The sequence below is a fragment of the Podarcis filfolensis genome (genome assembly GCF_964270895.1).
Source record: "Podarcis filfolensis genome assembly, chromosome: 7".
Lineage (NCBI taxonomy): Eukaryota > Metazoa > Chordata > Lepidosauria > Squamata > Lacertidae > Podarcis > Podarcis filfolensis.
In genome coordinates this window covers 10320892-10335188 of record NC_139603.1, presented here as the reverse complement: position 1 = coordinate 10335188, position 14297 = coordinate 10320892, and the positions used below count along the sequence as shown (strand labels likewise).

The window sequence follows — 14297 nt, the reverse complement described above, 5'->3', positions numbered from 1 at the left end:
GTGACCTTCAGTCACCTAATCCCCTTTCAGCTAAATTTACCTGACGAGATTGTTGTGAGGATTAATTAGAAGGATTGACTCTTGTCTCAAACTCCTAGGAGGTTAAGGAAGGATACAAATGTCACAAATAAATATGTTTCCTGAGAGATATTCTTCTTCTTAAGCTACATGTTTCTCTGCCGAGGTCCATGAAGTCGAGCAAGGCATCTTTCTTCCATGCTTAGCCAGAGTGACCCCCTGCAAATGGGCATTTGAACAAATTGTGCCACTTTGCTTAGTGACCTGTTGTTTTCAATTACCCTTAAATGACACTGACAGGGTTGAACGCCACAGCTGGAAGCTTGTGACTGGACGTATCCATGGCAACCCTTGGGATGGAACATCACCTCTCTCAAGGCAACTTTGGTTTCCTACTGAGAGGAAGAAGCTAATATTCTAGTCACAAGCCACTGTGGTTTTAGGATAGCCTGCTGTGGAAATTCCACTTGACACCGTTGCGATATGTGGCTTTTGGTCTTTACAGAGGGAAAGCTACATCTGTCAAATCTAGCTCAGGTTTTTTTCTTCAGCATCTGTGTCAGCAACTGATATTTAATTGGAGGGTGGGCCTTTTCAACTGAGCAAGGACTGAATGGTGAGCAAAATTTGCCCCACCCACTTATTGACTCCCACAGCAACTCAGACTTCATACATATCATACATTTAAAGCACACACATCCAAATTTTGGGAACTTTAGTGTACCCCTCACAGAGCTACAGTTCCCAACATCCTTAACGATTTATAACTCCCAGAATTCTTTGGCAGGGTGCTTTAAATGTTTGGTGTATATGTAGCCAGTGCTCTTTAAACCTATTTCCTCAACACTGAACAGCACCAGAAGATTTGGCAAAACTCTTCCTGTAGGGGATAATAAAGGGAGGGGTTTGCCAAAGCTTCTTTACTCTTCACAGAACTGCCCATTTATTCCTACTCTTGCTGCCTGCAACTTAACCAATTCCTGATCCATAAGTTGCAAATCCTGTGAGAGCAAATATGGATTCTGATGTTACCATGGAGCAGTATCAGTCCAGACCAATACACTCTACTCTGATAGTTTAGACCAGGGACATTCAGCTGGCTGGCTGCTGGCTAGATATGACCCTAGATCATTTATCTGACCTCTACTGACCCCACCGAAATAATGTTTTCAAGTTAGGTAAGAAATCAGTACTCCGTAGCTTGATGTTGCATCTCCCTCTTCAATTATGTATATAATACGCAAACATTCATGTCATTAATGCTTCCCACCCAGGAAAATTCCACTGGAAAAACGGTTATGTCCATAAGGAGATGGCAGTATTGAATCAGTTGTTCATGTGCTTCTAGCCTGCACTCTTTATAAAGATTTGAGGAGTGAGATTATTACCCCTCTACTACTGTCCATACCAGGTCGCTCAACCATTACTACTGTGTCCTTTCTTCTAGCAGATCAAGATGATCAGGTGACAGCAAAAACTGCAAGGTTTATGGCGGGGAAAATTAGAATAAGATCTATTATTTGATTATAGATTTAAACCTCCAAAATGTATTTTGTATGGTTAAGTTTTTACCTCTGTCTTCAGTACATTTTATTTTATTCTATTTTATTCTCTTTTATTTTGTTGCTATGGCTAGTGGCTGATGCAAATAAAGATTCTTCTGATCTGAACTTCGCATCCAGGCGTTCTGAAATTATGTCCCATAGAGAGCAGAAAACGTATGTGCTCTGGCGGGTGGTGCTGTGGTCTAAACCACAGAGCCTAGGGCTTGCTGATCAGAAGGTTGGCGGTTCGAATCCCCGTGACGGGGTGAGCTCCCGTTGCTCGGCCCCTGTTCCTGCCAACCTAGCAGTTCGAAAGCACATCAAAGTGCAAGTAGATAAATAGGTACCTCTCCGGCGGGAAGGTAAACGGCGTTTCTGTGTGCTGCTCTGGTTCGCCAGAAGCGGCTTAGTCATGCTGGCCACATGACCCGGAAGCTGTGGACAAACACCGGCTCCCTCGGCCTATAGAGCGAGATGAGCGCGCAACCCCAGAGTCGTCCGCAACTGGACCTAATGGTCAGGGGCACCTTTACCTTTTTTTACCTGGCCCCTTCTCCCACTTGGAGGATAAAGGACTGATGTGCTCAGATGTCTTTATAGGAACCCTGTACAATCAGTTCTCACCATTGCGGGGAACACTGTAACTGTGTCCAACCTAATGCAGTTACAGCCCTATTCAGACCTGCCTGCTCAACGTATGAAGGTTGGTGGTGGAGGGGAGGACCATTCAGAGTACCTGAATGGAGCTCCTGTATGCTCTGCAACCGTGAACCTTCACTGCTAGCTTGTGGTTGGCCTCTGTCTGTGTTGATAAACAATGGAGTGTGCGAAGTCAAACCACCTTCCAGGGGCGCAAGCCTGAACAGTGTGTATGGAGGTCCTGGGCTGCCCAGACAACAAGACCCCCCTTTCGACTTTGCTGACGTGGTCCAAAGAAAAGCAGCACAATGCGTTTGACACCAGCTTGGCTCAGGAATTGCTGGAAGGAGGCGTACAAGACGCCATCCAACCGTCTTAGAAACTCTGGATTTGTGCAGTGTTTGCTCCTCAGCCTTTTCTTCTCCCATAGATGTCCCACAATGCTAGATAATGCCATCTTTATTATGAAGCTGATTACTTCCAGGCCTCAACCCATTTTCTGGAAAATGGAGTAGACCTTGCTGTGCCTGTCCATAGCTGTAGGCCTGCATAACTATGGTGGCTCTGCAGCATCTGAATAAACCCTGTTTTTGGTGCCCCTCTAAGATGGTTGAATGGGTCTCAGGTACCTGCCATGATGCAATATACAGTTGTCTTCAGCATTCTTGCGGAGGTGGGGAATGTCAGAAGTTGTGCAAGGCTAGAGGCACTCTTGACCCCTACATCAGGATGCTGGATGCATAAGCTTTCTCTTTTACAACTCTCTGTTGCTTGTGAGATGAAACACTCTGCTGAAAAGCCTTCTAGTGGTTTAGCTGAATGCGATAGGAAATAATCCAGATTGCATGATCCTGTTTTTCAGAACAGCATAATCAAACCAATGTGACAGGGTTTTGAAAAGCATGAATGAATGCTTTTGTTACTGCAGCTTTCCCCCCGCCCTGCAGCAATAAATTTATTTATTTATTTTGCTTTAAAAGAAAACCACCACAACTTTTTCCTGACTTATAGGAAGGAAGAGAAATTTATTCTGTTGTATCTTCTTTGGAATGGTTTTTCAGCAACGACAAGATCTGAGGTGTCCCATAAGGAAAAGCCACTTGGGAGTCAAGAAAGAGATTCCGTCTACCCTAGATGGGGGGAAAAAATACAAGAGAAAACTAAATAATTGACAATTTGCAGCTTTTTAGTGGTACCTTTTGTCTGTTGCCTAGTGATACCCTGCCACCCTGACAAAAAAAAATGTGATGCATTTCTTTTTTAAAAAGCTGCATTTTTCAGTCTACATTTAATTATTATGGCTGGTATTTAGCTAAAAAAATATGGGAGCAGAACAACTTTCACTTGCATAACGGGACTTCTCCCCCCCCCCCACATCCTACATTGTCCACAAATCTGCTCTGAATATAACCCCATGATCCAGATGCACTTAGTTCCATTGAAATCAATGGGCAGCAGTTACTTGTGCATGGGCAGAGTGCTGTTGCACTTAGGATCGGCTTGCATGCTTCCCACAGACACCTGATTGGCGACTCTGAGACTAAATGGGCCATTTACTAAATGGACCATTTCTCAGACATTGAAAGATGATAGCACTGATTCCGCAGAAGGAATACATGCGTGCTAAGAGGTTTTTCTGTGTAGTCCCACCCCTCTAGAGCCAATCCTATTTGCCTCTGAATACCAGCAGTGTTAGAAGAAGAAGAGTTTGGATTTGATATCCCGCCTTTCCCTCCCTTTAAGGAGTCTCAAAGCGGCTAACATTCTCCTTTCCCTTTCCCTTCCTCCCCCACAACAAACACTCTGTGAGGTGAGTGGGGCTGAGAGATTTCAAAGAAGTGTGACTGGTCCAAGGTCACCCAGCAGCTACATGTGGAGGAGCGGAGACGCGAACCCGGTTCCCCAGATTACGAGACTACCGCTCTTAACCACTACACCACACTGGCTCTTCAGTTAGAAACTGAAGGTGCTTTTTAATGACAAGAATACAAAGCTGAAAGTGAATGAACTGCAGCTAAAATCTTATGTTAATTTTTCACATGGTCCAGTCCTCATCTGAAGTGCTTGTACAAAATTTTGGCCTTGCACAGGGCGCCATATTATGGAAGATGACCAAAGTCTGTCCTTGGCACCTGTATCACTTTAGGGCACGACTGATGACCAAAGTGACCCGCAAGTTGGCCTTGAAATCACAGGTAGCCTGGTGGTCTAATGTCAGTGCAAACTAGTGGACATCTCTAGGAGGATGGCCACAGGAGTGAGAGTGGCTGTGAGTATTATGGGCTACGCTGTCGGGGCCATGGGTTCAAGGGTGCATTTTAGATGCTTTGACTCAGTAATATTATTAAATGAAGTATGTGTTTGTGTTAATGAGGACTATGGTTGCCTTTCATATACAGCGTGCAGATACTTGTACAAAATGCAGAGTGCTGAATTAATCGGTCCTCATCCAAGTTCATGTTTGTGTCAATAGGTGCGTCTGCAACATAGACTGCAGCGGCTACAGTTTTAATCCTGTTTGCGCATCTGACGGAAGTTCCTATAACAACCCATGCTTTGTTCGAGAAGCATCTTGCCTGAGACAAGAACAGATTGATATCAGACACCTTGGACATTGCTCAGGTACTCCAAATTTTATTTTCAGTAGAAAACGATGTCCACCAGCGGACTGAGAAAGGGCAAATAGTACAATTGCTTTTTCACGTCAGAGTTAGAAACAGGGTTCTGAATTAGGGTTTCGCAGAAGCACAGAAAAGATGAGAAGGATTGAGTTGCCTAAGAGGTTCAGTTTTCATCAAACATGTGTGTGTGCGTTTCTGTGCTCTGTGTAGTGTCTTGTCCCACCCACTGCAGAATAAATTAAAAATGGAGAATATACAGTAGTCTGTATATATAGAAGGGAAATCATGTAAATCTGCTTAAAGTGCAGTTTATATAGTTCACAAACTACTTTTGGCTCAGAAGGGTGATAACCCACCCAGCCCAATTTTAAGTGCAGAATACACACAATCCTGATTTCAATATGTTCTTCTTGCATAATAAATATGATTTGTTGCCCACAGCTGGTAATTTTCAAGACAGACTGGGTTCTGTTGCAGGGATCTAACATTTTTTAGAAAGGCAACATTGCTCTGATTGGGTATTGTCTGTGACACCACTGAGAATGAAGCGCATGCTGTTGTGTGAACTTTATTTTTTAACAAAAAGATGTCTTTAGTGGTTCTATGCTCTCCTGCTGCGCAGTTTGAGCAGTGGAGCACTCATCCAGCAAAAGCTACAAAGAGCAGCAAGGCTCCTCCTCTTCCTTTCACATTCCCACAACATTTGCTGGTGGTTCAGGGCTTAGAGGAATATCCAAGGATAAAATGCAGTTGGGTACACTTCAGTGCCCACACATAAAGGCCCAGTGTTCCACAATGAAAACTGCATTTACTATCAAAATGGCTTAGGAGACTTGGAAAAGAATAGAGGTATGTTCTCACGGTCTAGGGTCCTCCAGGCTATCTGACACAGCCACACGGTTCCCTCTTTGTGAAAGGAAGATAGGTGGAAGAATTAACAGAGAGAGAGAGATTTAAGATGGTGGAGTTTTTTTCAGAGAGTTACATTGCAGAGAAAGGCCATGCAGTTTTCTATGTTTCTGGCACCAGTTTATAGCCTGCTGTTGGAGACTGAACATAATCTTGCCCTAATGGCTGTTTCTGCACCTAGAGGATTTGAAAGAACAAAGCTGTGATGCTTGGAAAATGAAAGTATTATGGTAATAAGAGGAAGGAGTCTATATGTTGTCCAGGCATCACACCTCATACGCTGAGGGTTGATTTAGTTTGGGACTGAGATAAAGTATCACAACTAACCTTAAAACGTGATATCATGATCACATTTGTTCACCACACCTGACTCCCCTTATCTAAGGAGACATACCAAATCTGTGGAACGTTTTGCTGCTTGCTTTCCCCTTTCTGCATCTCCTGGAGTTCAAAAATTAACCCACATACAAGAAATATATAAGGGCAACTCTGGACAATATAGTAGTCTTAAGCTGCATGAAAAATACAGTGTTTCACCACCTACTTGCTGTTCAGTAGCCTTCTCAGGTATCAAAATAATACAATAAAGCAATAAATATCTTTGGTTCTTTTTATGGTTTTCCTCAAATAGACTCCGACGACACAAGCTTATTGGGGAAAAAGGATGATGGAATGCAGTATCGGCCGGATGTGAAAGGTAGGATTCTAACACTGGACTGCCCTTCTGTCTGCAGCGCTAGCAAGGATGCTGGACTGGATAGGTTGTCGAAGCAGGTTTTTCTCTTGCGGGATGGCAGTTCTCGCAGGTCCTGATGAAGACATGCACATTTCTGTTCTTTAAGTGCAGAGAGAAGCATTTCCTTCCCTCCAGAAAATATTTATTGGAAAGGGCATAGACATCCTTCAATAATTGAGTTAAACCTGTTAAAATAACTTGCCGCCTCCAATCTGTTTCAAAGTAATGCATTTTTGCTTGAACAAATACCATTTTACAAGCACTTCTGATGGCCTTGGCAGTTTTGCACTGTGTGTGATGAGACATTTTGTATAATAAAGCCATTTTTATTTATTCTGGAAAATTTAGCATATAAATAGTCTTAAATGAACTGATGTTGTGTTCCTTTTGCTCCACGAATGGAGTTATGATGTTGTTCTATTGTGCCCAAGCTCTCATGTGTTTCTTATATTAATGCTAAACACTCCCCTGTTATTAAACACGGAAAAGGAAGCTTTCATGTATTGTTCTGAAGGATGACTTATTCCTACAAAATAGATTTCCTGTGTTCTGCACTTCAGATTTAAAGGTGACTTTTAAAGCTGGCAGAAACTAAGGAAAGAAACCATTTCTACAGAAAAGCAATTTCCTCCTTCTGACACTTTCTCTCTCCCCCTTTCATTGTTTATTGGATAAATTTGTGCTAAAGGAAAAGGAAAGAGAGAAAAGCCTCTGGGCTTGTTTGAACTTAACTTTGGGGCAGTGGATAGAGGGACATTTCTGTGTGGGCACATCAAAGAATCATTCCAATTTCTGATTAATTGAGTCTGGATCAACTAATTATTACACCTTGTCCATAAACTGAAAGTGTTAGCCTTTACCCAGTCTCTTTGACTTTCCATCTTGTATCAGAACAGGTAAGGGGCAACTTACCTGTCTTAAGCAATCTAGAATATGCGTTCAGCTGTTTTGAGTAGAATGATTAGGTACAATATACAAAAATCAGTATAAATGAAAAATAACTAACATATCGGGACAATAACAGCTACTAGGAGATACAAAACATAGAAATACAGCAGACACTACCAGATCCACACACCAATTCTACAAGTATGCATTTATCACTGGGACAACAACACTCTCACTTCAACGCCTATTTCCCCAAGTTCACACAAAAAGGTGGGGCAAAATTGCACACACTCCCCATGCCTGGAATTCCCTTCTCTTACCAGGGAGTGCTCTTAATCTTTCCATCCCTGCTACAAGCCAGTTGAGATTGTGGCCTTTTCCACTGCACCTCCCATTTTTAAGATAGGAGAACCTAATAGATGAAACCAGGATAAAACTGACTGGAGCGCTGTTCTGGTTCTGGTTCTGCAGTTTCTGACTCTCTCTGCTTCCAAGCCGCTTTGGTTTGCCTGCCTTTCCATCTCCTGAGCTAAAAGGCCTTCCTCTTGAAAGATCAGCATTCAGATCCAGTACAAGCTGAAACTTCAGTGGTTTAGCTGCTCTGTAGAACCTGTCAACCTCTCTTTTATCTAGAAGTTTGACCTCCAAGATCTATTTTGGAGCCTTGGGATGCCTGCAATTCCTGGGAACTTAACTGAAAGGATTTTTTTGCTGGGTTTCTCTTCCGTTCTGCCCCAGTTAGCTTCTCCTTGCTCTTTCTGCTTGAGATAGAAACCTGGGAACCTGAGAGGCATTTGCTTGGGGGCGGAGGAGGAGGAGGAGGAAGAAGTTCACATTGCAGGCGCAGACTGTTATGCAAGGTGGGGAGAGGGGATACCTTTCTTAATAAAACGCAAACCAGGCTGAAAATTGTTTTGCCTACCATGTAATTATCATCTGTTGTGCAGGCACTCAAGCCAGGAGGAGGAGGGGACAACAGAGAATGCAAAGTTTCCATCAGCCAGAACATAGCAGCAATGACTATGAGATCCAGTTGTGGTTTCTGTCTCCGAGGTTTTCAAAATAGTTTGCTAAACTTTAAGGGGGTCACAGCAATTGACTTTGGAGTTTGCTGCTTTTTAAGAAGACATGTTAAGGCAACTTTGTAAATCACACAAGTTTCTGGCTTAGGAGAACATCTTGCATCCTGCCCACCCCAAACGTACATTCATGAATTATTCTACCTTTTCATTGGTGGAACTTAATAATGATTACAGCAGCAGTAGCCAACCTGGTGCTCTTCATGTGTTTGACTCCCGACTTCCATCATCTCCAGCCAGTACAGCCAATGGTCATGTATGATTGGAGTTACAGTCCCATCAGGAGGACCCCATGTTAGCTACCTCTGGACTAGTGTTACATCTATATCTGTGCTTTTTGCTAACCATAGTTAGCTTCAAACCACAGTTTGCAACCAATGCCTAGGAATGGGTTTTGCAAACCATGGTTCAAGCTAACAACCATTTGGGAAAACACTGCTGCAGATGTAGCACTAATTGCGTTTAAGGCCCCAAAATGACAGGAAAGGGGGAATTGGCCTACAAGTGGGGAGAAGGAAGGAAGAGAATTGCCTATGCAGTGTTCTTGATCTTCTTATCATGGCTCTACAGTGGTACCTTGGGTTAAGTACTTAATTCATTCCGGAGGTCTGTTCTTAACCTGAAACTGTTCTTAACCTGAAGCACCACTTTAGCTAATGGGGCCTCCCGCTGCCACCGCGCCGCTGGAGCACGATTTCTGTTCTCATCCTGAAGCAAAGTTCTTAACCTTGAAGCACTATTTCTGGGTTAGCGGAGTCTGTAACCTGAAGCGTATGTAACCTGAAGCGTATGTAACCCGAGGTACCACTGTATTTGCAGAGGTTTCCAGCTAAAGTGTAGACAAGATGTAAGAAAGGGAGCCAGCTTCGGGGCGGATATGTCTGCCTTTTACTGCTTTATCTTCCTTCCTTCCTTCCTTCCTTCCTTCCTTCCTTCCTTCCTTCCTTTCCCTTCAGCAGGCCTTCTTGCCAAATAAATAAGTTCAATTTTGTTTGCATGTTATTAAAAAGCAGAAGAGAGATTTAGTTTGCATATTATTCAAATATCACAGAGTATAGTGGGAACAGAAATAGAATTGTTAGGAATTCCTATATTTTTATGGACATCTGTCTCCCCAGCCAGGATATAGATAAATTTGGTCATGCTTGCAGACCCTTCTCCACTTTCTTATTTAGAACTTAACAATTAACAGCAATTCTGGGTCATCTTCAGAGGCCCTCTTTAAAATGTCTCTACTGTCTTGAGGTTAGGCAGGTGGCGACCAGGGTAAGATATTTTGGTGATGGTGTCCTGTTCTTTGAATGCTCCCCCTTGGAGTTTGCTTTGCTGTCATTTCAGTACTAGGCAAAGACCTCCTTGTTTTTCCAGCTTTTTTCTCATTACGGAACTGTTGAAATCCTGATTTTTATCTACTATTCAAGTTTGTATTGTTGTAAGGGATTTTACGTTCCAGATTTCAGTACATTCATTTTATTTCCTGAGAATTCATGATAACATTGAATAATAGTAGTATGAATTTAATATTACAACATGAGGCAATAATAAAACTGATCATTTTTAAAAGTATTGATTTAAGGGGGATGATTGATATAATTATTTTGTCCCCCCCTTCTAATTTAAACTTTTTAGACAGGTAAGTATTTACCAAGATATTTGCATTGCAAATGAAGTTAAACCATTTGATAAAGTTGACTTCCATTCCAAATTGTTTCATTACTGAAGTCATAGATTTCTTCAAGGCAGTCGAATGCCTTTTATAATAATAATAATAATAATAATAATAATAATAATAATAATAATAATAAATTTTATTTATATCCCGCCCTCCCCAGCCGAAGCTGGGCTCAGGGCGGCTAACAACAATCAAAATAATCCAACATTCTAAAAACATTCATTATAAAATTAATTAAAATCAAATTAAAATCAAATTGATGGCAACCATTAAGCAAAATTCTGTGCAGATTGCCAGAGGAGGGGGTCAGGCTGCGCCCTGACCAAAGGCCTGGTGGAACAGCTCTGTCTTGCAGGCCCTGCGGAAAGATGTCAGGTCCCGCAGGGCCCTAGTCTCTTGTGACAGAGCGTTCCACCAGATTGGAGCCGCGGCCGAGAAAGCCCTGGCTCTAGTTGAGGCCAGCCTAACCTCTCTGTGGCCTGGGATCTTCAGGATGTTTTTATTTGCAGACCGTAAATTTCTCTGTGGGACATACCAGGAGAGGCGGTCCTGTAGGTACGAGGGTCCTAGGCCGTACAGGGCTTTAAAGGTTAAAACCAGCACCTTAAACCTGATCCTGTACTCCACCGGGAGCCAGTGCAGCTGGTATAGTACCGGATGAATATGATCTCGCAGCAAAGACCCCATAAGGAGTCTCGCCGCGGCATTCTGCACCCGCTGGAGTTTCTGGGTCAGTCTCAAGGGCAGCCCCACGTAGAGCAAGTTACAATAATCCAGTCTGGAGGTGACCGTCGCGTGGATCACAGTGGCTAGGTCAGGGCGAGAGAGATAAGGAGCCAACTGCTTAGCTTGGCGGAGATGAAAAAATGCCGCCTTTGTTATAGCTGTAATCTGCGCCTCCATAGAGAGGGAGGTATCGAAGATTACACCCAAACTCTTAACGGACGATGCTGGCACTAATTGCACCCCCACAAGAGATGGGAGTTGCCCCCTCAATCCCATATCGCTCCGTCCCAGCCAGAGGACCTCTGTCTTCGAAGGATTTAACTTCAACCGGCTCCCACGTAACCATCCAGCCACAGCTTCCAGACAGCAATAAACAGCAGCAATAAACAGAAAGGTGGAAAGGTTGATTATCTTTAGAAGTCTGTAAATAGAGAATTAGGTCTATAACCTAATTCTTATATTCCTATTCTAATAATTATCAGTTTGGTACCAGGCACAAGTTTGTTTGATCCATGTTTATGTAATTCTGTATGGTTTGAAGGGGGGAGGGGGGAATTAATATTGTTATTACACTGATCCAGACTGTATTGTAGAAATCCGTCCAAGAGTATAGCTAACCTAGATGTCATTTTCTGAGTAAGCATTTAACATAATTCTAACAGTAAACTACTCTGATTTGATATTATTTTAATACCTGAATCGCATTTAACATTTATTGCTCTGTTGAATTATCCAAAGCCCTCCTTTTGTATCCTAGGGATATTCCTTTAGGGAGAGGGCTCTAAGAAAGGCATTAGTTTATTATATATACTGTATATAAATTAATTGAAACTTTTGTAAACTCTCTGCAAAGTCATCTAAGGATATGGCTGTTGTTTATATGGCAGTGGGCACAGATGGAGAATCTTTTTGGCTCTGTGAGCCAAATCCTTATCAGGCTAAATTTGACATCTGGGTAGGGCTGCCCACCTTTCAATTGCCTGACATCACAATGATGCCCAGTGACCAGGTGCTTTGAAGTATCACATGCAGCTGATCCTATGGGCGTTGACCTTTCCCTTGTCAATGTGCAATTGAGAATACACTTTAAAGCTCCCAATTTTGCATTGGCAGCCACATGATATCACATTTGGCATGAGGTGTGAGGCAGGTGGGTGTTGTCCGGGAGAAACATCCTCATGGGACAAATTTGAACTCCTTATGGACCCCTTTCAGTCGCTATATACTGCTGTGAGTGAAAAAAAGTATTTGTTTGCTGACATCATAGCCTGCTTTTTCGCCAAAAGATGGCAAACAACAATAATCCAAGTACAATAAAATATAATTAAAAAAAATAACAGAGCAATAAAGACCCCCCTCCAAAAAAACCCCAAACCAAAGCAGGCAAAACACCAACGAAATCAGTAAAGTTAAACAGCTTTTAATCTTCCTTCAATTTCTACCATTCTTCTGTTTTTCCGCAAAGATGCAAGTGATCAAAGAGAAGACATCTACATTGGAAACCATATTCCTTGCTCGGAAAGTTTTAGTGGCTACTGCATCCATGGGAAATGTGAATTCATTTATTCTACACAGAAGGCTTCCTGTCGGTAAGTCAATCGACCAAGAAGATTTGGAAATTGGAAATTTGTGCTCAACTCCACAATTAGTGTATTCACGATGATCCAAGCAGAAACAGCCATATCTGAAGTTCCCCCTTTCCGAGTGAGCATCAAATAAATTGGGTTTATGCAAGCCCAGTTTTTGTTCTTCTTGTTTTTATTAACTATTTATCGACTTGTCACTAGATCCAAATGAGTGTCACATTCTATTAACATGGAATGAATAAATTATAGCAATATTCTCTAAATATAGCTTGCTATACTCTTAACCTCTGTTCTATTCTTGTGTGTTGCTAAGTGAACAATATAAACCCTTGGATTAAAACAAAATGAGAGGGAAAAGTTATAAAAGATGGCGTAATTCATTTTCATGTTGGTGCAGCTTTCTGGGTATGAGACTGGCACAGGCCTCCGTAGAGCTGTTTCTCTGCTCTTCCCATCTTCCACAGCCTGACAAGGCATTGCTAGGCACTAGAAATGGTTGAACAACCTGGTGCTTGCCCCGAAAATCAGTTGGGCCCTTTGAGTGTTCCTTTTGAATGCACGAGGGACCCAACTGATGCCAGCTTTCTATTGCTTACTACTCCACCCCTTCGCTCAAGGAAGCAACTTTGGGGAAGGAAGCTGTAGTGGAGAGTTTGATGAAGACAGGAGAGGTCCATAGATTGGACCATCAGTTCCCAGGAGGGATCTTGGGTGTGCGTAGATGGACCCAGTTGTACCCAGTGGCAGAAGATGCTGTCCAGCATCCCTTGCTCTGATGGAGGAAGTGCCTTCAGATCCTCTCATTGGGTACCTCTTCCCCACAGTGGAATGTTTCTCTTCCCCTTGTCCTTTTGGAAGGCTTTGAACCCCTGCTGTCCAAAACCTGCTAACAAAATCAATGTGTGCAACCTTCTCGAGGGGGGTGTACCTGTGTTGCTTCCGCGTTTGCGTACTGCCCACCCGTGCTTTAAATTCTCATCCCACCCCTTCCAGGTACAAGAAGTCTTTAGGCAACTTGAGAACCTTTAGCAAGTGAGGGAGGAGGGTGGGGAAGGGGGACACGAAGCAGGGTCCAGTTGAGCCCCCATACAGATTTCTGCAGCAGAATGGATTCTGCTTTGAAAGGAAAAGAGGAGGAGGGAGGGAGGGAGGAAAAATCCTTGTCGTACACACACTGGAGCACGTTTCATTGTGATCTATTGATCATCCGTGTCCAGAGCAGTCCTCAAAGCAGTAGTGGAACTGCATTTTATTTCGATAAACTTTAAAATACTTAAATCAAGCTGTTAAGTCCTATGCAATTCAGGCTTAAATTTTTAGCTTAAATGTCAGACCAAAATTTTAACCACATAGAAAGCAATGTTTCCCAGGATTTATTTATTTTTGTTAAGGCTGCAGGAGAAGATAATCATGATAATCAGAGTGGTATAAAACTGGCGCAAGTCGTGTAGGCACACCCTAAAAAGATTGTCTCCAGCATTTTAAATTGTAATGGTCCACAGTTACCATTTATAACATATAGCTCTGTATCTTAAAATTTATAGATGATCCTTGTGTGCTTTTTCTCATGCTTTTATGAGAATATGTGGTTTGTTGCCTTGAGTCTTTCACTGTTGTCTCACAGTTGCAGTTCAGCACTGTCTGTGTAATGGCCTGAACTTTGAATAGACACTTCCTCCAAAAACATTCTCTCTTCTCTTCCAGGTGTGAATCTGGATACACAGGACAGCACTGTGAAAAGACGGACTTTAGCATACTTTATGTTGTCCCGAGTAGGCAAAAACTCACACATGTCCTCATTGCAGCAATAATTGGAGCTGTCCAGATTGCCATTATTGTTGCAATTGTGATGTGCATAACTCGGTAAGTTGCTTGGGGG

The 14297-nt window shown here is 42.6% G+C and overlaps 2 protein-coding genes across 3 annotated transcripts in view; both read left to right on the top strand.

Annotated features, from left to right (window-relative positions):
• Positions 1-14297, top strand: part of TMEFF1 (transmembrane protein with EGF like and two follistatin like domains 1) — a 70893-nt gene that overhangs the window by 51937 nt on the left and 4659 nt on the right. The window contains exons 6-9 of the mRNA XM_083624669.1: positions 4675-4823; positions 6363-6428; positions 12298-12421; positions 14123-14281. Coding sequence (XP_083480795.1) covers positions 4675-4823; positions 6363-6428; positions 12298-12421; positions 14123-14281 — 498 coding nt within the window. The remainder of the gene's footprint in view (positions 1-4674; positions 4824-6362; positions 6429-12297; positions 12422-14122; positions 14282-14297) is intronic.
• MAJIN (membrane anchored junction protein) overlaps positions 1699-14297 on the top strand; it is a 180150-nt gene continuing 167551 nt past the window's right edge. For both annotated transcript variants that reach the window (XM_083624749.1, XM_083624727.1), the window contains exon 1: positions 1699-1827. In XM_083624749.1, the coding sequence (XP_083480875.1) occupies positions 1714-1827 (114 nt within the window). In that variant the 5' untranslated portion in view covers positions 1699-1713. The remainder of the gene's footprint in view (positions 1828-14297) is intronic.